We start from the raw sequence: 24,680 nt of genomic DNA, 5'->3' as shown, positions 1-24,680 counted from the left end.
TCTCAGTGTACACTTACTATGGAGGAGTGTGGGGTGTAGCAATTGGTGGCGACGGAACGTCACTTCCGTAACACATTCTGACTGGTCGCCAAATCTGATGAAACACCGGTAACCCAGTGATCATTTGGAGAAAGGCAGATAAACAAGGCAGATCGCCATTCTGCTTGTAAGAAAGACAATGATCTTGTGTTTCTGCTAAGCCAGAACACAGATCTCTGTCTTTCTTCAGTTAAACCATCCCCCACACAGTAAGAAAACACTCCCAGGGAACACAGTTAACCCTTTGATTGCCCCTGATGTTAACCCCTTCTCTGCCAGTGTCATTAGTGTAGTGGCAGTGCATTTTTGTATCACTGATCACTGTATTGGTGGTGTAATGGTGTCAGATTTGTCTGCCACAATGTTGCGGTCCTGCTAAAAATCTCTGATCACTGCCATTACTAGTATAAAAATATAAAAAATAAAAAGTCCCTAAATCTATCCCATAGTTTGTAGACGCAATAACATTTAGGGCCGGTTCACACTGCAGGCACACTGCAAGTCGCCGCCGAGGCTGCGGCGAGGCAAGTCGGAGACGCCTCGCCGCGGCCTCGGCGGCGACTTGCAGATGACTTCTGTATAGAAGTCAATGCAAGTCGCCCCCGAAGTTGCCCAGAAGTAGTACAGGAACCTTTTTTCTGAGTCGGAGTGACTCGAGTCACTCCTCTCAGAACGGTTCCATTGTACAGAACGGGGGCGACTTGCGGGAGCGAGGCGAGTCGTGTCGCCTCGCCCGCTTTGTGAACCGGCCCTTACGCAAACCAATCAATATATACTTATTGGGATTTTGTTTACCAAAAATTTGTAGCAGCCTAAATTGATAAAAACATTTTCGATTTTTAAAATTTTTTTGTATATGTATTATAGCAGAAAGTCAAAAATATTGTTTTTTTTTTCAATTTTCTATAGTGTAAAAAATAAAAATAAGGTTATCAAATACCACCAAAAGAAAGTCCTTTTTGTGGGGAAAAAAAGGACATACATTTTATTTGGGTACAGCGTCACACGATTGTGATCGCAATTGTCAGTTAAACAATGCAGTGCCGTATCGCAAAAAAATGGCCTAGTCAGGAAGGGGGGTAAAACCTTCCGGAGCTGACGTGGTTAACAAAGAATTTGCAGAAGAATATTTTGTTTTTCATATTTGGCCAGCAGGTGAGGAAAATTGGCCACTTTTAGTGTTCACTCTTAGATGCTTTTCTGAAAAAAAGAAAAAAGCCTCTTTACAGTGTCCAGTAGCTCAAGTTGAACTTTACACACACAACTGAATTTGCCAGAGCAGTGACACCTCCCCATTCCCTACTCTCCTATTGGGTAGCTCTGTACACGGTTTTAATTGTAAGGGGTTGGACCCCCTGTCAAGTTGTTCTTGTTGTCTGTGCCTGTTAGGGAGATTTATTCTTTCTATATGTCCTGGTGACCACTGTCGTTGGGACTGAAAGTGATGGAGAAACTAAAATTGTTGTCACCACAACAAAAATAGAGGGAAAGCCTACCAATGAGGACAAATGTCATCAATGACAACTGTCTAAGCCCTTGCACACACGGTCGAAAATTCCGACCATAAAATCCGTCAGATTTTTTCCTACGGATTTTGTCCGAAACTGGTGTTGCATACACATGGTCGGACAAAGTTGTCGGAAAATCCGATCGTTCGGGACATGATGACGTTTGTTCATTACGACGGGGCTACATTCAGGCTAGTAGCCAATAGCTTTGGTCTCGTAATTTGATCTGAGCATGCGTGGCACTTTGTCCGATCGGAATTCTCTACAAACGATCGGACAAAGTCCAATCGGATCATGTTATCGGAAAATTTTATATCCTGCTCTCAAACTTTGTTGGTCGGACATTCCGACGGAAAAAGTCCGATGGAGCCCACACACGGTCGGATTATCCGACAAAATCGTCCGATCGGACATTTTCCGTCGGAATTTCCTACCGTATGTACAAGGGCTAAGAGTGGATTTTCTCTCAGTTTAGGGAGTTTTCCTTTCCGTTCCTGTTGTATCTCCTGGACAGAATGTAAGGGAAGTCCCCCAAGGATTTCAACCATTCCCTACCAGTAGAGGCTGGTGCTCAATTTTTTGGGGTGGTGGCAGACAAACTTCCTAGCTGCCACCGCCCGATCGGCTGATCGCCCCGCACTACTTACCCCATCCAGGTTGTGGGTGGCTTCCTAACTGTTTCTCCTTCTCATCGGCAGCTTCCCGGGTGGCTTCCCCACTGCTTCTCCTCGGCGGCTTCCTGGGCAGCTTCCCCACTGCTTCTCCTACCGACCAATCCGGTTGCTTCTCCTCCCTGATTGGCCGGGAGGAGAAGCAGGAAGACAATAGCGAATATTGACTCGCTATTGTCACACAACTGGGTGGGCTCGGGGCGCAGTTCTCTGCGCCCGAGCCCAACCCATTTTGAAGCCAATTAAAGCTTCAGACTTTAATCAGGTGCCTCCAAAAAAAAAAAAAACAAGAAAAAAAAACCCATAGAAAGCCATGCGTCCGGCGCCCTGCATGGAGATTAGGGGGACGTATGAGCAGCCACCACTGTTCCCCACTCTATTCAAAATGAAAAATGTAAATGTTGCCATTGGATTTACTTAAGGGAGACCTAAAGTTTTAAACTAACCGCACTCAGGTCATCCAAATCTGGGGTGAATCCTGTGAGCATAGTTAAATCCACCACTGTCATCGTAGAATCCACAACGCCGAGGTACCTGCAATAACAAAGCGACAGAGGTAAACATAGGGGCTATGGATAAAACATTTGTCGACCCATACCTCCCAAATTTTTGAAATGGCAACAAGGGACGCCTATTAGTAAAAGTATGTAGGCTTAGGACACACCTCCTGCCACACCCACTTAAAGGAGAATTCCACACACGAAAGATTAGTTAAGCCAGTGATTGCTTTTTTTCCCACTACTTTTCCTTTATATTGGCTTTTGAAATTTACAAAAGCCGAAAGACGGCTGCAGCGTGGAAGCCAATTGCCGGGAGGCCGGCCCTGGACGTCCTCATGTTTACTTCCACGTTGCGCGCTCCCGCGAGCGCGCATCGGGGAAGTTCTGTGCTGGCCATGTCCCCTGGACAAGGGCATGGATGGCGAACCTTGGCACCCCAGATCTTTTGGAACTACATTTTCCATGATGCTTATGCACTCTGCAGTGTAGTTGAGCATCTTGACAAATGTAGTTCCAAAACATCTGGGGTGCCAAGTTTCGCCATCACTGCACTAGGGCAATGTGGTGATTCCCCCTCAGTGGGTGGGCCTACGATGTCCTGTACTCACAGGATGTTCTCAGCCCTCCAGGTTGAATGAAGCCGGTCATCATTGAGCCTGGAAGACTGACTGAGGACATCTTGTGATGGAAAGAAGGTACTGCAGGGAAAATTGCCAATCTTAAAACCATTTAGAAAAAATAGTCTGCAGTTAGATTCCAGATATAAAGATTTGTAATTTAACTAGTGGAAAAGGGAAACACTACTACATATATGTAGTGCGGGACTTTATATATGCCTCAAAGAACATGAAATGCCAGAAAATTTTATAAATTTACATTTATTATGTACATAAGGTACATTTTTGTTTAATACATAGATAAAAAATAAATGACGTAAAAAACAACCTAAACCGGTGTATAGTATCATCCAAACTCTGAAGGTCACTTTTACATATATTTATCATGGGCATGTTTGATCCGGGACGCGTTTCGCGGTCTTCTTCTTCTTCAAAGACCATACAAGCAAGTATTACCTGTAAATGTGACTTTAATGTATCTGTGCAGTTCACACTTGCAAGTTTACAATAAAAACAAGAGGTGATGTAGATAGTTAGGGACAGTCATCTACATCATATCAGGGATGGCCAGGCTATTGTAATTCAACTTGTAGAGGCAGCTGAACTCCTGGATGCCATAGTTGGTAACCTGACATGTTTCTACTGCAGTTAAAGTGACACTAAACGATATCCTTACTCTGCAAAAATAATTCATGCACATCCACTACTTAATGGCCCTTTAATCTATTTTTCAGTAAATAGTTTCTTTCTGGATTGTCTGTCTCCTTATAAAGTCTTCTATGAGCTCCTGAACCTTTCCTTTTCCTCCCTCACTTCCTTTTGTTTAGAATGAGTGGTGCATGCTAGCTCCAGTAACATGCACTGCTCTATGCGAAATATAATTCTCAGTGGTGGTTAGTCCATTAAGGGCGCACGGGTGCCGCCCCCTCTCTCCAGCCACCCCCCTTTATGCAAAATGGATAGCTTCCTGCATAGCATGAAGCTATCTATGGCCGCTTTAGCCACCCCCTATTTAATCATCCAGCCCCCTTTCAGACGCCGGGCGCCTGAATTGCAGTGGTGGCTGTATTTTTTTTTAAGCACATGATTAGAGCCATAGGCTCTAATAGGCTTAAAAAAAAGTGAACTGCGAGCGCAGAGCATTGCACTCAGAGCCCACCCAGCGACAGAGGTAAACATAGGGGGCTATGGATAAAACATTTGTCGACCCATACCTCCCAAATTTTTGAAATGGCAACGAGGGACGCCTATTAGTAAAAGTATGTAGGCTTAGGACACACCTCCTGCCACACCCACTTAAAGGAGAATTCCGCACACGAAAGATTAGTTAAGCCAGCGATTGCTTTTTTTTCCCACTACTTTTCCTTTATATTGGCTTTTGAAATTTACAAATGCAGCAATTTAACCGCTAGGTGTCCGCGCTATAGCCGAAAGACGGCTGCAGCATGGAAGCCAATTGCCGGGAGGCCGGCCCTGGATGCCCTCATGTTTACTTCCACGTTGCGCGCTCCCGCGAGCGCGCATCGGGGAAGTTCTGTGCTGGCCATGTCCCCTGGACAAGGGCATGGATGGCGAACCTTGGCACCCCAGATCTTTTGGAACTACATTTTCCATGATGCTTATGCACTCTGCAGTGTAGTTGAGCATCTTGACAAATGTAGTTCCAAAACATCTGGGGTGCCAAGTTTCGCCATCACTGCACTAGGGCAATGTGGTGATTCCCCCTCAGTGGGTGGGCCTACGATGTCCTGTACTCACAGGATGTTCTCAGCCCTCCAGGTTGAATGAAGCCGGTCATCATTGAGCCTGGAAGACTGACTGAGGACATCTTGTGATGGAAAGAAGGTACTGCAGGGAAAATTGCCAATCTTAAAACCATTTAGAAAAAATAGTCTGCAGTTAGATTCCAGATATAAAGATTTGTAATTTAACTAGTGGAAAAGGGAAACACTACTACATATATGTAGTGCGGGAATTTATATATGCCTCAAAGATGGTGGTTAGTCCATTAAGGGCGCACGGGTGCCGCCCCCTCTCTCCAGCCACCCCCCTTTATGCAAAATGGATAGCTTCCTGCATAGCAGGAAGCTATCTATGGCCGCTTTAGCCACCCCCTATTCAATCATCCAGCCCCCTTTCAGACGCCGGGCGCCTGAATTGCAGTGGTGGCTGTATTTTTTTTTGAAGCACATGATTAGAGCCATAGGCTCTAATAGGCTTAAAAAAAAGTGAACTGCGAGCGCAGAGCATTGCACTCAGAGCCCACCCAGGTGTGTTAACAAAGCAAATTAATATTTCCTTTTCTAACACTGAACCGCCTCTCTGCCAATCAGGAGGATCTAATACCCATCATCTGATTGGTTGAAGGCAGAGGCGATCCCATTGGCTGCCTAGCAGAACAGGAAGAAGAGACACAGGGAGGACACAGAAGCCATCGCCTGATCCGCGCTACCCAACCCACAGCTCACCGCCTTCACCCGCTGCCTCACCCACCACCACGATTGGGTAAGTACCAGGCAGACAGAGGGTGGGAGGGCCACAGTGACTGGATGTTATAGGCACCATGGTTGCATATGATAGGCACAGTTGGCTGCATTTGCTTGGCACAGTGGCTGCATATGATGGGCACAGTGGCTGAAAAGAATGGGCTGCATATTATCGGCACAGTTGGCTGCATATGATGGACACAGTTGGCTGCATTTGCTGGGCACAGTGGCTGCATATGATGGGCACAGCGGCTGCATTTGCTGAGCACAGAGGCTGTATATGATAGGCACAGTTGGCTAAATTTGCTTGGCACAGTGACTGCATATGATGGGCACAGTGGCTGCATATGATGGCCACAGTTGGCTGCATGTGATGGGCACAGATGGCTGCATATGATGGGCACAGATGGCTGCATATGATGGGCACAGTTGGCTGCATATGATGGGCACAGTTGGCTGCATATGATGGGCACAGTTGGCTGCACATGATGGGCACAGTCGGCTGCACATGATGGCACAGTGGCTGCATATGATGGCACAGTGGCTGCATATGATGGGCACAGTGGCTGCATATGATGGGCACAGTTGGCTGCATATGATGGGCACAGTTGGCTGCATATGATGGCACAGTGGCTGCAATTGATGTTTTTTCTGGATTTTTCAGAATTTTTCATTCAGATCACAGCAGGTAATTGGGACATTTTTATTATTTTCAGAAAAAAAAGCTTTACAACCACTTTCATTTCAGCAAAGCAAAGTCACAGATACCTATATAGGCCCATTTCACACGGGGCGGAAACCATCCAAGCAGATCCACCTGCTCAGCTCAGTTGATCCCTGCTGATCAGGCAGATGACAGGTCCATGTCCGCTCTGCTATGCACAACAGACACGGACACAGCCCACTCTCCTCTATGGAGCAGTCACATGGAAACCAACTGCATGTCTGTTTCCATCCGATTGTTATCCGATCCACTGGACCCATGGCGAATGTATCCCCATCTGTCTGTTTTTAGCGTATGGATGCCGGTGGCTGACAGAAGACACATGTCCACTGACATCCACCGCTCCATAGAGAAGAATGGTTGGTTCCATGAGGTCTGCCTGAAAAACAGACAGGCTGACTCGACACTGACTGACACTGGTGGGAAAGGGGCCTTAGGGTATAGAATGTATTATACACTTACTTCATACAGATGTTTATGAACATGGATTTCAGGACTCCTATTGGTTTTTTTACTGCAAGACACATAAAGAGCACATAATTAAAGAGAAGAGGAAACATACAGTACATGATGTAATACAGAACAGGATGTGTTACCACATCTTCATGTCAGATCTTATATAAGTGATATTCAGTAATGTAGGTGCATTCTAAAGCTTTTAGAGACCAGGGCCTGGTAAATTCTAGCAAGGCCTTTCATGCCCCAACAGCAAAGAATGAAATTTGTACACAATAAATGTATGGGAGTACAAATTGTGTATGTGGGGGGGGAGTAAGTTAGGGGATTTTGCATAAGATTCGGTGGCCCTCAAGGGGCTGAGGCACTGCAGCAGGCAGGGAGCACTTCAGAGGGCTGGAGGCTCTGCAGCAGGCAGGGGGCACTTCGGAGGGCTGGAGGCTCTGCAGCAGGCAGGGGGCACTTTGGAGGGCTGGAGGCTCTGCAGCAGGCAGGGGCAGGCATGTACTGGCCATCGGGACTACCGGGAGTTTCCCGGTGGGCCGATGGCTCAGTGGGCAACTCTGATGTAAGGGGGCTGGTGATGGGACACTCTGATGTAAGGGGGCTGGTGATGGGACACTCTGATGTAAGGGGGCTGGTGATGGGACATTCTGATGTAAGGGAGTGCTGATGGGGCACTCAAAATGTAAGTGAGCCGGTCTGGATGAAGTCCAGTGCCGAATTTCTGTCCCAGTCCAGCCCTGGGCAGGGGGCACTGTGAAATGCTGGTGACTCTGCAGCAGGCAGGGGACACTGCGGAGGGTCGGAGGCTCTGCAACGATCGGGGGCACTGTCTGTGGAGGACTGGAGCATCTGCAGCAGGCAGGGGGCATTGAGGAGGGTCGGAGGCCAGGGCTCTCTTTAATATTGATTGGACCCTGGGCAAAAACTTTTCTTGGGTCCCCCCCCCCCCCCCATGCACTTTTGCTCTTCACCTGCTCTGAGACATACAATAAATAGCAGCATAGCAGCTAGACTCAAAATAAGTTTACTGAATCAGATCAGGCAGCTATTGCGATTGGTTGCCAGAGGTTACAGTGTATCATTACCGCTCACTGACTGGTTGCTAGAGGTTACAGCACATATTATGGCCCACTGATTAGTTGCTAAAGGTTACAGCACATGATTTCTGCTTGTTGATTGGTTGCTAGAGATTACTGTGGATATGCATATCAATGCCGCTGGCTGCCCCTATTTACATATGAATGTCGGTAATTTACATGTAAACACAGGGTCTGAAGGTAAATCATCTTTACACAACAATAAGGCAGAGCTGGGCAGCATTAATAGCAGCACTTCACACTGAGATACCGGGACACAGCACAGGACTAAAACCTCAAGGGATGAGGGAATTTAAACCAGGATAGTTGGCAAGTATGAAGCAGCTGCTTTGGGCCCCACAACAATCACAGGGCCCAGGGCAGCTGCCCCTTTTGCCCTGCTCTGTCAGAGGCTTTGCAGCAGGCAGGGGGCACCGAGGAGGGTCGAAGGCTCTGCAGCAGGCAGGGGGCTCTGTAGAGGGCTGGAGTCTCTGCAGAAGGCTGGAAGCACTGAGGAGGGTCGGAGGCTCTGCAGCAGACAGGGGGGAACTGTAGAGGGCTGGGGTTCTGCAGCAGGCAGGGGGCACTGAGGAGGGTCGGAGACTCTGCAGCCAGCAGGGGGCTCTGTAGAGGGCTGGGGTTTCTGCAGAAGGCTGGGGATTCTGCAGCAGGCAGGGGGCACTGCAGAGGGCTGGAGGTTCTGCAGCAGGCAGGGGGCACTGTGGAGGACTGGAGGCTCTGCAGCAGGCATGGAGCACTGAGGAGGGTCGGAGGCTCTGCAGCAGGCAGGGGGCACTGAGGAGGGTCGGAGGCTCTGCAGCAGGCAGGGGGCATTGTAGAGGGCTGGGGTTCTGCAGCAGGCAGGGGGCAGTGTGGGGGTTGAGGACTCTCAGGGGGCTTGGGGGGCAGTGTAGAACACTATGGGAAGTTGAGGGGGGGGGGGGGCATGGTTGCTTGGAGGTTCTGTGGGAGGGTAATTGATGTGCAGCTGTCCGAAGACCCAGGAGAAGGGAGGCCGTGGCTTAGCAGTGAGCCATAGCCGGTGGCAGTATCCTCTATTTGGAGAACATCTATTAGGAGAACATGCAGGGAAGCAGAGGAATGTCTGTGACCACAGTGTTCCCTAGTCCCTATGAGTCAGGAAAGTGCGGTCACTGACACGCCCCCATCACTCCTCAGGAGCAATACATTTACAGAGAATACAGTGGGAGATACTGAGGGGGCGGAGCTTGTTTTACAACCCCCCCCCTCCCAAACCGGCCCCCATAGTACCACTCAGCAGCCAGTCACTTCAGTAGGAGTCAATTCTCAAGCTGAAGCCAGTTAAAGGTAATTTATTTTGGGTCCATTCATGCCAGCCTGGTTCACTGCTATATATGTACACTCATTAATGCACATTGTGTTATGCCTTAATGTGTACGGCGTTAGGAGGACACTTAATTCATTAGAATAGGCTTCCCAAAGGACCATGACAGACCAAACAACATTAACAGAAGAACACTGCAATGTACAAGTGCAACACATTTCTGCCAGCAGGGGGCATAGGGGTGATATTCAGAAGAAATGGCATCACATCTCACCAACACATGTAATGTGTGCTACTGTGTGTTGTGGTAACAGTGTGAATGGTAGACGTGTGCAGAACGAAAAAAAATTTATTTTTGATTTGGTATTTACATAAATTGGTTTAGTTACATAGTTAGTTAGGTTGAAAAAAGACACAAGTCCATCTAGTTCAAGCCCCCCCCCCAAAAAAAAATATTAATAATATCATACAATCCCATATACCCAATTTGTTTCATTTAGTTTTCAGAATTTGTTTTGTTTATTTGAATTCAAATCTATTTGAATTTTCCCAATTTGGGCAAATTTAACTCAGTTTAACTGAATTTGGAAATGTTGGATCAATTTGAATGGAAATTCCAGTCTAAATCAATATTATTCTATTGGAAACTTGAATTTTGGAAGATGGTTATATTCTTTCTATTCCATTCTATTCTATTGTTTTTATCTATTCTATTATATTCTTTTATTTTCTGTTCTATTCTTTTCTTTTATATTATATTATATTCTTTTCTATTCTATTCAAATTTGAATGTATTCTATTCAAAATTTTAATTTTCGGGAAACAGTTATATTGATATATTCTTTCTATTTTATTTCTATTTTATTTTACTCTCTATCAATTTTTTATTCTATTCCGTGCTATTCTATTATTTTATTTTCTATTCTATTCTAATTTATTCTATTCAAAATTTAAATTTTGGAAGATGGGTTTTATCTCTCTATTCTATTAGATTGCTTTTTTTCTCTATTCTATTTTAGTCTTGTTTATTCTTTATTTTCTATTCTATTCTAATCTATTCTTTTCTATTCTATTTAAATTCTAATCAATTATATTCAAATTTTGGGAAATGGTTATATTCTTTCTATACTGTTCTATTGCGTTTTGAATTCTATTCAATTATTTTATATTCTATTCAAATTTGAATTTATTCTAATCAAAATCCAAATTTTGGAAGAAGGTTATATAATATTTTATTATTTTTTTCTATTCGTTTTTTTTTTTCTGTTCTTTTCTTTTCCATTCCATTATTTTCTATTCTTTTCGAATTTGAATTTATTGCATTTGAAATTCAATTTCAGAAGATGGTTATATTATTTTTATGTTATTCTATTCCTTTATTTTTCATTCTATTTTTTTCTGTTCTTTTATTTTATTTTTTCTATTCTTTTATTTTCTATTCTATTTTATTCTCTTTGGAAATTCGAATTTGAAAACTACTCAAATTAAAAAACTATTCAAATTCGATTCGAAAATGATTGGAATTTTAATTTCATCTGAAATTTTGTTTTGTTATTTCAGATTTGTTTAAATTGGTTACTATTGTAATTCAAAAAGTTGGATACATCCGATTTTACAAATAATGAAAAATTTGTCAGAATTTCAATTCAGAATGAAATGAACCACACATGTCTAGTGAAAGGGCCCTAACAACGGACTGAGGTTTCAAAGTCGAGCTAATATACTAAATGGTAATAGTTTAGCTCTCAGTGCTGAGCAGGCGTGCCCGGTTGTGAAGAAAAAAAAAATACTTGTGTATATACTTTCACACACATATAAATCAAGCATTGTTAGCTGCTTACCTCCTTTTGGCACATCTTCAAGAGTTACACTGAATTCAAAATTCTTGCATGGGGCGATTCCTTCTTCCAGAGGCACATAGTACAAGGACATGACCTGGGAAGAGAAAATAGTGAATATATCTATCTAGCTATATATATATATATATATATATATATATATATATATATATATATATATATATAAATTTATTTTTTATTTTTTTTAAATTGCAGATTTTTTTTTTTTTTTGAAAATCGCCCAGCTCTAATATTAATATAATATAATATATATTTATATTATAGTTGTGGTCATATATTTACATACCCTGGCAGAATTTATGATTTCTTGGCCATTTTTCAGAGAATATGAATGATAAATACAAAAACGTTTCTTTCACTCATGGTTCATTTTTGGCTGAAGCCATTTATTATCAATCAACTGTGTTTACTCTTTTTAAATCATGACAACAGAAACGACACAAATGACTCTGATCAGAAGTTTACATACCCCAGTTCTTAATACCGTGTATTGTCCCCTTTAACATCAATGGCAGCTTGAAGTCTTTTGTGGTATTTGTGGATGAGGCTCTTTATCTTCTCAGATGGTAAAGCTGCCCATTCCTCTTGGCAAAAAGCCTCCAGTTCCTGTAAATTCTTGGGCTGTCTTCCATGAACGGCACCTTTGAGATCTCCCCAGAGTGGCTCAGTGATATTGAGGTCAGGAGACTGAGATGGCCACTCCAGAACCTTCACTTTATTCTGCTGTAGCCAATGACAGGTCCACTTGGCCTTGTGTTTTGGATCATTCTCATGTTGGAATGTCCAAGTACGACCCATGAACAGCTTCATGGCTCATGAATGCAAATGTCCCTTCGGTATTTTTTGATAACATACTGCATTCATCTTGACAGTCAATTTTGACCAAATTTCCTGTGCCTTTGTAATTCACACATCCCCAAAACATCAGCGATCCACCACCGTGTTTCACAGTAGGAATGGTGGACCTTTTCATCATAGGCCTTGTTGACTCCTCTCCAAACGTAGCATTTATGGTTGTGGCCAAAAAGCTAAATTTTGGTCTCGTCACTCCAAATTACTTTGTGCCAGAAGGTTTGAGGCTTGTCTCTGTGCTATTTGTTGTATTGTAAGTGGGATACTTTGTTGCATTTGCGTAGTAATGGTTTTCTTCTGGTGACTCAACCATGCAGCCCATTTTTCTTCAAGTGCCTCCTTATTGTGCATCTTGCAACAGCCACACCACATGTTTTCAGAGAGTCCTGTATTTCAAATGACATTATTTGTGGGGTTTTCTTTGCATCTGAACAATTTACTTGGCAGTAGGGATGAGCTTCGTGTTCGAGTCGAACGTACGTTCGACTCGAACATCGGCTGTTCGTCAGTTCGGCGAAATCCGAACATTTTGGTCCGTTCGCGTCAAATTCGCGTGACGCTCACGGCCCACAATGCACCGCGATGGCGCAGTGCATTGCTGGCTCATGATTGGCCAAGCATGCACTGTGACCCCGCATGCTTGGCCAATCGCAGCGCCAGCAGCGAGGAGAGCCATGATTGGCCACAGGCAGGATGCCTGTGGCCAATCATAGCTCAGGCTGTGTAGTGCACGCCCCACACTATATAAGGCCGCCATTGCGGCGGCCTCGTGTAGTGTGTTGGCGTCTGAAGCAGTGGGTGTTCTGTGTACCTTCAACACAGTATACACCGATCGTTTTCGGACGATTTTCTATCTTGCTGTTGTGTAGTGGTTATTGTCTGCGTGCCCTGACCGCAGTATACACCACTATATTCACGTCACCTATATAGCTAGTGATCTATCTTTTATAATAGAGCTTGCAGTCAGTAGTGTTAGGAGATAGTGCGTGCTGTCTGCGTGCTCTGTACCCAGTACATACCGCTATATCCACCTACATAGCTGTTCTCTATTTGAGCCCACTTGCCATCTGCAGGAGTTATTGGAAGTTGTGTGTACCTCCAGCACAGCACAGTATACATCTGTATATACCCCTTTATCTCTGGTGTTCTCTGGTTATTGTCTGCGTGCCCTGACCGCAGTATACACCGCTATATTCACCTCACCTATATAGCTAGTAGCAGTGATCTATCTTTTATAATAGAGCTTGCAGTCAGTAGTGTTAGGACATAGTGCGTGCTGTCTGCGTGCTCTGTACCCAGTAGTGTTAGGAGATAGTGCGTGCTGTCTGCGTGCTTTGTACCCAGTACATACCGCTATATCCACCTACATAGCTTTTCTCTATTTGAGCCCACTTGCCATCTGCAGGAGTTATTGGAAGTTGTGTGTGCCTCCAGCACAGTATACATCTGTATATACCCCTTTATCTCTGGTGTTCTATAATAAAGGCATTTGCAGGAGTTAGTGGGTGTTGTGTGCCTCCAGCACAATATACACTACCCAACTACTGTTTTACCCAACTCCCTTCAGGCCATTACCATGTCTGGAAGGCCAGCAAGGAGAGGCAGACAGGCGCGAGCCGATAAAAGAGGGCAAGCAGGCTCTGTGTCTAGAGACAACAGTGCTGGTCGTGGACGCGGTGCATTGTCATCAGCACGTGGCCATGGGACATGCTTGTCCTTCTTTTCGGCAGCTGGACATGTTGAACCGCAACATGCCAACGACTTGGTAGAGTGGATGACCAAGCCCTCTTCATCCTCCTCATCCTCTCTCACCCAGTCTCAGGGTAGTAGCAAAGCAGCTGCCAACGCATCGTCTTCCCTCCTCTCAATGTCATCATCAGTGACTCCTTCCCTAGAGCACAGTGTTGGGTACATGCTCCAGGAGGATGCCCAGTGTTTTGTGGGCTCTGATGATGACACTCAGCTAGAGGAAGGCAGTAGCGTGAGCGCAGACAGAGGGGATGCTCAAGAAGGACAGCAATCTGGCAGTCATGTTCCACAAGCTGCAGCATACTGCCAGGTTTGCTACAGCGATGAAGAGGGAGGGGATGATGAGGGCACTGACTCCACGTGGGTGCCTGGAAGGAGGGAGGAGGAGGAGGAGGAGGCACATGTCCAACGAGGCAGTATGCCCTCCGGGGGCCAGCTTAGGGGCAGCACACCGACTGAATCACACCGCAGAGCTCCGCCTGTGCAGAGCGCTGCCTCTGCGCGTTATTCTAAAAGTTCTTTGGTGTGGGCCTTTTTTGAGACGAGTGCATCAGATCGCACCGCTGCTATTTGCAACATATGCCTCAAGCGTATCTCGCGTGGCCAAAACATCAGCCGCTTGGGCACCACATGCTTGACCAGACATATGTTGACCTGCCATGCAGCTCGTTGGCAAGCGTACCTCAAAGACCCACACCAAAGAACAAAGCGGACCTCTCCTTGCTCCTCATCAGCTGGCATCTCCAACCCCACTAGACCTTCAGTCCTCTCTGAAACCTGCTCTGAGAGGAATGAAGGTGTAGAATTAGGTGTGTCACAGCCAAGTGCTTCCGGGAACTCTGCTAGCGGTACACCCACGTCCGATTATAGCAGGCAAATGTCCCTGCCCCAGCTGCTGGACCGGCGGAAGAAGTTCACTCCCAGCCATCCACATGCCCAGCGGTTGAATTGCTAGCACTTCAACTGCTGCCTTTTCAGTTGGTAGACTCGGCCCCCTTCCGTGAGTTTGTACAATGTGCGGTTCCTCAGTGGCAGGTCCCCAAACGCCACTTTTTCTCACGGAAGGCGATTCCGGCTCTCTACCGGCATGTGGAAGGCAATGTCCTTGCCTCGCTGGACAGGGCAGTCAGCGGTAAGGTGCATATTACCGCTGACTCATGGTCCAGCAGGCATGGACAGGGACGTTACCTGTCTTTCATGGCCCATTGGGTCACTCTTCTGGCAGCTGGGAAGGATGCAGGACAAGGTGCAGTAGTGTTGGAGGTTGTTCCGCCACTACGCCTCCAAAATGCTACTATTGGTTGTGACACACCTCTCTCCTCCACCCCCTCCTCTTCTTCTTCCTCCATGGCCTCTTCCAGTGCTCTGTCCTCAGAACCAGCGGTGCTCCGTAGGCGTTCCAGGGGCTACGCAAGTACGCAGGCAAAACTATGCCATGCCGTGCTTGCGCTGGTTTGTTTGGGGGACAGGAGCCACACTGGGGCGGATGTTTTGTCAGCTCTGCAGGGGCAGGCCGAGAGGTGGTTGACGCCACGCCAGCTTAAGCCAGGAATGGTGGTTTGCGACAATGGTACCAACCTCCTCTCCGCCCTCCGACAGGGACAACTGACCCATGTGCCCTGTGTAGCTCACGTCCTTAACCTGGTGGTGCAGCGGTTCTTGGGCAGGTACCCCGGCTTACAGGATGTCCTGAAGCAGGCCAGGAAAGTCTGTGTGCATTTCCGCCGATCATTTAATGCCTGTGCTCGGCTGGCTGAGCTCCAAAAGGAGTTGAACCTGCCCAAGAACCGCCTTATATGTGACATGCCCACCAGATGGAACTCAACATTGGCCATGCTGCAGCGGCTGCACACGCAGCAGAGGGCCATCAATGAGTACCTGTGCGACTACGGCACCAGGACAGGGTCAGGGGAGCTTGGTTTTTTCTCACCACGCCAGTGGGGCATGATCAGGGATGCATGCACTGTCCTGTCACCGTTTGAGGAGGCCACAAGGATGGTGAGCAGTGACAGTGCATGCATCAGTGACACTGTACCTTTTGTCCACCTCTTGGAGCATACGCTGCGTGGAATAATGGACAGGGTGCTTGAGGCAGAACAGAGGCAGGAAGAGGAGGACATCCTTGCCTCTCAAGGCCCCCTTTATCCAGACAGTGTTCCTGCTGTGCCACCCATCACACAGGAAGAGGATGAGGAGGAGGAAGAGGAGGAGGAGGATGATTGTGTCAGCATGGAGGTGGATGCTGGCACTCAGCATCAGCAGCAGCAGCAGCAGCAGCAGTCCTGTAGGGATGATTTACAGTCCCAAGAAACACGTGGACTTGTACGTGGCTGGGAGGAGGTAGCTGCGGATCATGTTGTCCTTAGTGACCCAGAGGACTCCGGACCGACTGCCTCAGCTAACCTACGCTGCATGGCCTCCCTGATCCTGCAAAGCCTGCGGAAGGATCCTCGTATTCTTCGGATCAAGGAGAGGAACCATTACTGGCTGGCCACTCTCCTTGATCCACGGTACAAGGGTAAGGTTGCCGACCTTATCTTGCCATCGCAGAGGGAGCAGAGGATGAGACATCTCCGGGAGGCCTTGCAGAAAGGTCTGTGCAACGCGTTCCCAGAGACTGGGAGGTTACAAACTCCTGGTCCTGGACAACGTGTTGCTGAGGCATCGGTCAGAAGGAGCGGTGGAGAAGGTGGCCGTCTGACTGATGCTTTCAGACAATTTTTTAGTCCGCAGCCCCAAGGTATGATCGGTTCCAGCACCCATCGCCAGCGTCTGATTTACATGGTGCAGGAATACCTAGGGGCAAGGTCAGACTTGGACACCTTTCCCACCGAAAATCCTCTGGCTTACTGGGTCTTGAGGATGGATCACTGGCCAGAGCTTGCACAGTATGCAATTGAGCTACTGGCCTGTCCTGCATCCAGTGTTCTTTCGGAACGCACCTTCAGTGCTGCTGGTGGCTTTGTTACCGATCACAGGGTGCGCCTGTCCACCGAATCAGTTGATCGACTGACCTTCATCAAGATGAATCAGTCTTGGATCACCCACAGCTACCAAGCACCTGAAGCTGATGTAACCGAATAATTTTTTTTGAAATACCACATCCCTTCAAGACTGTTTATGCTGATGCTGAGTGACTGTCCTGTTATGTTGATTGTCTATCCTCTTCCTCCTCCGCTGATATGTTGGAAGAACATTTCTGGTTCTGGTTGATGCCATCAGCCCAATTTTTCTGCCCCTGTTTAACAGGGGGCGTTTAAGTACAATTTTTGATGCAATGCTTTGCAGCAGGGCTAATTCCTGCAATCAAACAAGAGTATATGGGAGAGGTTGCAGTGTGGTGGCACCAGCACCAGTGCCTAAGGCCCAATTTTTCTGCCCCTGTTTAACAGGGGCGTTTAATTACAATTTTTGATGCAATGCTTTGCAGCAGGGCTAATTCCTGCAATCAAACTAGAGTATATGGCAGAGGTTGCAGTGTGGTGGCACCAGCACCAGTGCCTAAGGCCCAATTTTTCTGCCCCTGTTTAACAGGGGCGTTTAAGTACAATTTTTGATGCAATGCTTTGCAGCAGGGCTAATTCCTGCAATAAAACTAGAGTATATGGCAGAGGTTGCAGTGTGGTGGCACCAGCACCAGTGCCTAAGGCCCAATTTTTCTGCCCCTGTTTAACAGGGGCGTTTAAGTATGATTTTTGATGCAATGCTTTGCAGCAGGGCTAATTCCTGCAATAAAACTAGAGTATATGGCAGAGGTTGCAGTGTGGTGGCACCAGCACCAGTGCCTAAGGCCCAATTTTTCTGCCCCTGTTTAACAGGGACATGTAATTACAATTCTTGATATAATATTTCACAGGAGGGCCCCTTCCTGTGCCCACCCAGAGTAACGGTGAGGACTTATAGTGTTGTGGCACCAGCACCACAACCACCAAAGGTCAATTTTTCTACCACTGTTCAACAATGGCATGTAATTACAATTCTTGATATAATCGTTCACAGTAGGGCGCTCCAGCGCCCACCAAGAGTCACTTTGAGGGCTTACAATGTTGTGGCAAAACCAACACCTTGTTCCGCCATTTCTGCAGAGCATATAGGGCAGGCCCCTACTTTCAAACATCCAATTTACAAACATCTCCTACTTGCAAACGGAAGGAGACAACAGCAAGTGAGATGAAAAAAGATGGACGACAAAACAAATTATACAGGGGTGATAACCCTTCCCTATGTTTTCCAAAAAGCTTAAAAATAGTTTTTTTGACTGGAGCTACACTTTAAAAATGTACCAGTTGAAAATTACAAACAGATTCAACTTAACACAACAAACCTACACAGTCCCTGTCTTGTTTGCACCGCCTGTATACTGCTGTTCTGAGTATATAGGGCCTGGGGGCCACACGCATTTCCTTTTTTTAATATGGGTACAGGGTTCCCCTTAATATGCGTACAAGACCCAAATAGGCTGGTAATGGGCAGGGAGGGCTACCCATGCCATTTTTCTCAATGATTTTCAACCATATTGCAGGAACCAGATATAACATTAAAACCGCAAGCAGTTTTAAATGGTGTTATTTCCGTTTAATGTCATTTTGTGCAGGGACTGTTCTAAACACGGGAAACACGTGGGACTTCACAGGCATACTACAGACACCCCCCCAGGCACCATATTTAAAGGAATATTTCACTTTTTTTTTCACTTTAATCGTCATTAAAATCAGTGCTCCCGCCAAAACGGCCATTTTTAAAAACATTTTAGGCATTGACCCATGTCCCCTGGGGCAGGAGCCAGGTCCCCAAACCCTTTTTAGGACAGTATCTTGCATATTAGCCGTTAAAATTAGCACTTTTCATTTCGAACGTTTGAGTCCCATAGACTTCAATGGGGTTCTAACGTTCGTTCGAATTTGGGGTCCGTTCGAAAGTTCTGGTGCGAACCGAACCGGGGGGTGTTCGGTTCATCCCTACTTGGCAGTTGTGGCTGAAATTTTAGTTGGTCTAGCTGACCGTGGTTTGGTTTCAACAGAACCCCTCATTTTCCACTTCTTCATTAGAGTTTGAACACTGCTGATTAGCATTCCCAATTTCTTGTCTATCTTTTTATATCCCTTTCCTGTTTTATACAGTTCAACTAACTTTTCCAGCAGATCCTTTGACAATTCTTTTGCTTTCCCCATGACTCAGAATCCAGAAACCTCAGTGCAGCACTGGATGAAAGATGCAAGGGTCTGTCAGTAGTCCAGAAACTCATTGAACTTTTATATACACACACACTAATTACAAGCAAACAGATTACAGGTGAGGATGATTATCGTTAATAGCCATTCAAACCCCTATGTGTCAACTTGTGTGCATGTTATCAGGCCAAAATCACCAGGGTATGTAAACTTCTGATCGGGGTCATTTGGGTAGTTTCTGTTGTGATTATGATTTAAAAAGAGTAAACACAGTTGATTGATAATAAATAGCTTCAGCCAAACACTAACCATGAGTGAAAGAAATTTTTTTGTGTTACCATTCATATTCTCTGAAAAATGGCCAAGAAATCATAAATTCTGCCAGGGTATGTAAACTTATGAGCACAAATATATATATATATATTATTTTTTTTTTTTTTAAAGGCATGGAATTGTTTTCTGTGATCCACTTCCTGTCTTGGACTTGGAGACACCATAGGAAGTGAGTGAAATCTCATAAAACCAAGAGAAAAAATCCCATCTTAGGCACAGTTGCCACTAAAAAGAGATGCCATCATTGAAACATTGCTCCTCAATTATTGCTATGGGTGAAAACTATAAAATAGTCACTGGGACAAAAGAAGGGGCAATCTCTGGAGTGGGGCTGCAGATAGCAATAAAAATGTGTCAGGAGTTCCAACCTTTCTACACTCTATCCAAAATTATGTAAAATGAATAACACTTTAGGGTCTATGTATAAAAAGTTTGCTGAATGAATCTGACACACATTCACACAGCTCCAACGAAACTCAACACAGTGCATTATTTGATGTACAACTATCTCATACGATCAAAAGCACCATCTAGTGGACAAAATAATTTTTTCTTCTGATTGAAGTGTTTAACGGGTTACCAAAGGGCTCACATCTTTTTTTTTTTTACGGGGGCAGAATGGCACCCCTGCATGAAACCCCATACGGGTACAGAGTTATCTTTAAGAGCCACCAGAGGGCACGTGTGCACCCGCTGCACGGTGGGGGACCCTATGCTCATGGCCGGCAGTGCGATTGTGTGCACGAGAGCCAGCACGGGGATTTGTGTAGTCAGTCCCATCCCCACACAGTTAGAATGCACTGAGGGAACACACATTTAACCCCTTGATCACCCCCTAGTGTTAAACCCTTCCCTGCCAGTGACATTTATACAGTAATCAGTGCATATTTATAGCACTTATCGCTGGATAAATGTCAGTGGTCCTAAAAATGTGTCAAAAGTGTCTGATCTGTCTGTCGCAATGTCGGAGTACAGCTAAAAATCGCAGATCACCGCCATTACTAGTGAAAAAAATAAAAATAAAAAATGCTATAAATCTTTCCCATAGTTTGTAGACGCTATAGCTTTTGCGCAAACCAATCAATATATGCTCATTCTGAGTTTTTTTTAACCAAAAATATGTAGAAGAATATATATCAGCCTAAACCGATGAAGAAATTTGTTTTTGTTTTTTTAAATTTGGGGATATTTATTATAGTAAAAGGTAAAAAAATCTTGTTATTCTTTTCAAAATTGTCGCTCTTTTTTTGTTTACAGCGAAAAAACTAAAAAATGCAGAGGTGATCAAATACCAACAAAAGAAAGCTCTATTTATGGGAAAAAAAGGCACGTAAATTTCGTTTGGGTACAGCGTCACATGACCGCGCAATTGTCAGTTAAAACTACGCATATCCAAAGTGTAAAAACCGGGGCTGAAGTGGTTAAAAAAAAAAAGCCACATTATCGCCACTAGAAGTTGGTTATGATCATTAACCACTTGCCACCTGGGCCAATTCTGACATTTCTCTCCTACATGGAAAAATCATAATTTTTTTGCTAGAAAATGACAGAACCCCCAAACATTATATATATTTTTTTTAGCAAAGACCCTAGAGAATACAGTGGCGGCTGTTGCAACTTTTTATCTCGCACGGTATTTGCGCAGCAATTTTTCAAACGCGTTTTTTTGGGGAAAGAAACAGTTTTGTGCTTTAGAAAAAAACAAAAAAACAGTAAAGTTAGCCCAATGTTTTTACATATTCTGAAAGATGAAGTTACACCAAGTAAATAGATACCTAACATGTCACGCTACAAAATTGCACACGCTTGTGGAATGGCACCAAATTTCGGCACTTAAAAATCCCGATAGTCGATGCTTGAAATTTTTTTACTGGTTACATGTTTTGAGAAACAGAGGAGGTCTAGGGACAAAATTATTGCTCTGGCTCCAACGTTCGCGTTGATACCTCACATTGTGGTTTGAACACCATTTTCATATGTGGGCGGGACTTACGTATGCGTTCGCTTCTGCGTGCGAGCACACGGGGACAGGGGCGCTTTAAAAAAAATTTTTTATTGTTAATTATACTTTCTTTTTTTTATTTTAACACTTTTTTGAAAAAAAAAATTAATTTGATCAGTTTTATTCCTATTACAAAGGAATGTAAGCATCCCTTGTAATAGGAATATGACATGACAGGTCCTCTTTATAGTGAGATATAGGGTCAATAGGACCCCACATCTCACCTCTAGGCTGGGAAGCCTGAAATAAAATAAAAAATAAACCGATCGTCGCTTTCCAGCCTAAGCGGCACCGTTTTTTTTAATGCAGAGGCTGGGAGCGTGACGTCATAACATTGCGCCCACCCTCTGACGATCATAGAGACTTCCTCGACCATCTGGTCTGCCGGAAATCTCTATGATCAGCATCCGGGGCCGGCAGTAGAAGCACCGGAGGGTGGCGGGAGCGGGGGAATGTCCCCTCTTGCCTCCCATAAGAACGATCAATCGGCGGAACAGCCGCTATGATCATTCTTATAGTGTGGGGAATTGCTGGCTGAAAATGGCAATATCTGAATGATGTCTGTAGCTACAGGCATCATTCAGATAAACCCACTAAAAGTACGTCACGCTGGCGGGCGCGAGGAGGTTAAAGATACAGTAAAACCTTGGTTTGCGAGTAACGCGTTTTTTCGAGCTGTTCTTCTTTTAAAATCCTGACTCGGTTTACGAGCGTTGTCTTGCAAGGCGAGCAGGATTTAAGCCTCTGGGGTGTGCAGTACCGCATTTGCCCAGAGGTGCCGGGGTTCCAGTGAAGATCAGAGACACTTGGAAACAGTCTGTTCCTGAGTGTCTCTGAGCATCTCTGAGTGGCCTTTGAGCTTCTCTGAGTGTCTCCAGCGCCCCCCTCCTCTGGCCATATGCGGTACTGCATACACTAGCAGTGACACACTGGAACAAATTATCTGAGTTTCCATTGATTACTATGGGGAAACTCGCTTTGATATATGAGTGCTTTGTATTACAAGCATTCCTCTGGAACGGATTATGCGCCTAATCCAAGGTACTACTGTAGTTATATAAGTTTCGTCAGAGCTGTGTGAATGTGTGTCACATTTGTTCAGCAAACTTTCTATAATTAGAACCTTTAAGTGCCATTTTAACAATGATGTTGTCACTCACCGTTAGCGTTCCCTGTCCCTTTCCTTTGGCCGTCACAGTGATCTTGTCTTTCATTGCAGCCTGTGGAGATGCACATTTTTATGTTATCCACAAAGGTGTCATAGTCTGGGCAATATATACAATATATATAAACTCCAAGATGCAGAAAGACAGTCCAGTACAATGGGATTTCAGACACCAGCAAGCTTTTCTTAAAGAGATATTGTCACTTTTCCTGCTCAAGGTAAACTGTCAGCAAGTTTGTAAAGGGCACCTCCTGCCCCAGTTGTACTAACCCTACCAGCATTCCCTTGTCACTCCTGCCCCTGCCACAGCCAGAGAAAATACCCAGTGTTTCTGGTTACGAGGGAGCATGTGGTCTCCTGCTTTGTGACAATGCTTGTGTCTAGCACAGTGTTTCTCAACTCCCGTCCTCAAGGTGCCCCCACAGGTCACGTTTTTAGGCTTTCCATTATTTTGCACAGTTTCACTGCCTTAGTAATTACCACGGCCGTGTCATCTGAGGGAAATTCTGAAAACATGACCTGTTGGGGCACCTTGAGGACTGGAGTTGAGAAACACTGCTCTAGCAAGCAAGTTCTGTCACATGACAGAGCAGAGTGAAGTCACCACTACCCCAGATGAAGTCTGTTCTGACGAAACTCGTTGGGTGAAGTGCCGCTATTAACATCTTATGCGATTTATTCTCAATTGACTCGCGTTCAATTTTTTACTTATTTTTTAATTAAACAATTGCAAACGTTATCACACTATGTGGAACCTTTTTTGTTCTTTTGGTTTTACCGCGTGAGCTGATTTTTAACCTCCCGGGTGTTCTCCCATCGGCTGTATCTCGCTTGACATCCATTTGAACACATACTGATGTCCCATACCTTACCAAGTTTGGGGAGATCGTGGCTATCAGGATTGTCGTTGGTTTTCCATCAACCATGGTGTTTTTTAACATCCAAGCCTTTTTGACTTGAGAGGTATATGCCCCTTTAAGTCCAACCTTTCTGGTAAGCCTTCAAAAATCTGGTGGCAGTTTCTTCACCTGTAGATCTGTTTTGATGTCTAGTGGTCCATATTCATCTAATCACAGACAGCGTTCATAATCACTAGACCAATTGGTCTTTATTGTTTTTTGTCAGTTGTCACGTGGTGGACATTTTCACAAATGCCATTTATATTTATGCATTTCATTTTTTTTATATAAGTGCTGCATTATTTTTCGTTTTTTTTAGTCACTACTACCCCCTTGTTATAATAATGAGGTCTGATGAGCACCCTAATTTCTCAAAAATTCACAAAAAACAACAAAAACAAACAAACCCAAATGGTCAGATTTAAATCTCAATGTCTGTGCCAGGCAACCAGAGAAAAAGACACATAGAATATACTAATAAGTGCTGCAGGCTATTGGCTGTATCTGCTGATCAAATAAAAATTTTCAAACAACAAAAGTCTTCTGCGGAGTGGGAACAATTATAAATGCATTCAAATTCAGATCTCCAGAAAAGTTGCCAGCCCTGCACTTTCCCTCCTTGTCAGGAACCTTTCCCTGCTGCTAGTTTTGTCCCTACCAGGCGGGGGTACCTGAACCCTAATCTACCCACTCGCAAAATGCACAATGAACCTGAGAGCCAGGGCCCTAAATAGGTTCTGCCTGACCCAAGATGGCTGCTAGAGTCACATGGGGAGGCAGCATCCTGTCGGATAGCTTCCCCAGTGATCCAGGAAACCATAGAGGAACCATGTTTCTCTTGATTTCCTCTCCAACTGCAGTGCTGCTGTGGAACAGAGCCGCCTGCGGGTGAAGAAAGTAGACTGCACCTGCCTACATGCAGCTCAAAGAGTTGCCTGAAGGACCTTACGCACAAGGCTGGCATAAGAAGAAGCCAAGGCATCTACCTGGTAGCACATACAGAAGGTGTTAACAGAAGACCAGGTGTCAGTCTTGTAAATCAGGAAAGCAGTTGTTTGAAATCAAAAGCCCAAGAAGCACTCATGGATCTTATAGGGTGCACCTTGACAGGATCTCCTTGAGATCATGAGCTTGAATAATTATTTGTCCGAGCCATTTACGGATGGTGGAGCAAGAAGCCAGAGCACTTCTATATGGACTAAGTCAGTCTTTTACACACTAGAGCTGAAGAGAAGATGTCTATCCTCTTAATGCCGCGTAC

At 45.1% G+C, this 24,680-nt stretch overlaps 1 protein-coding gene across 1 annotated transcript in view; it reads right to left on the bottom strand.

Annotated features, from left to right (window-relative positions):
* LOC143961258 (complement C3-like) overlaps positions 1-24,680 on the bottom strand; it is a 189,214-nt gene that overhangs the window by 30,631 nt on the left and 133,903 nt on the right. The window contains exons 31-34 of the mRNA XM_077470491.1: positions 22,516-22,575; positions 11,231-11,324; positions 7,008-7,059; positions 2,665-2,752 (exon numbers count right to left, since the gene is read on the bottom strand). Of these exons, the coding sequence (XP_077326617.1) occupies positions 2,665-2,752; positions 7,008-7,059; positions 11,231-11,324; positions 22,516-22,575 (294 nt within the window). The remainder of the gene's footprint in view (positions 1-2,664; positions 2,753-7,007; positions 7,060-11,230; positions 11,325-22,515; positions 22,576-24,680) is intronic.

This window comes from Lithobates pipiens, unplaced genomic scaffold, assembly GCF_037356315.1.
Source record: "Lithobates pipiens isolate NorthernLeopardFrog02 unplaced genomic scaffold, aLitPip1_a1.2 Scaffold_8, whole genome shotgun sequence".
Lineage (NCBI taxonomy): Eukaryota > Metazoa > Chordata > Amphibia > Anura > Ranidae > Lithobates > Lithobates pipiens.
The sequence above is the reverse complement of the archived record's forward strand: the minus strand, read 5'-3'. Positions and strand labels throughout refer to the sequence as shown.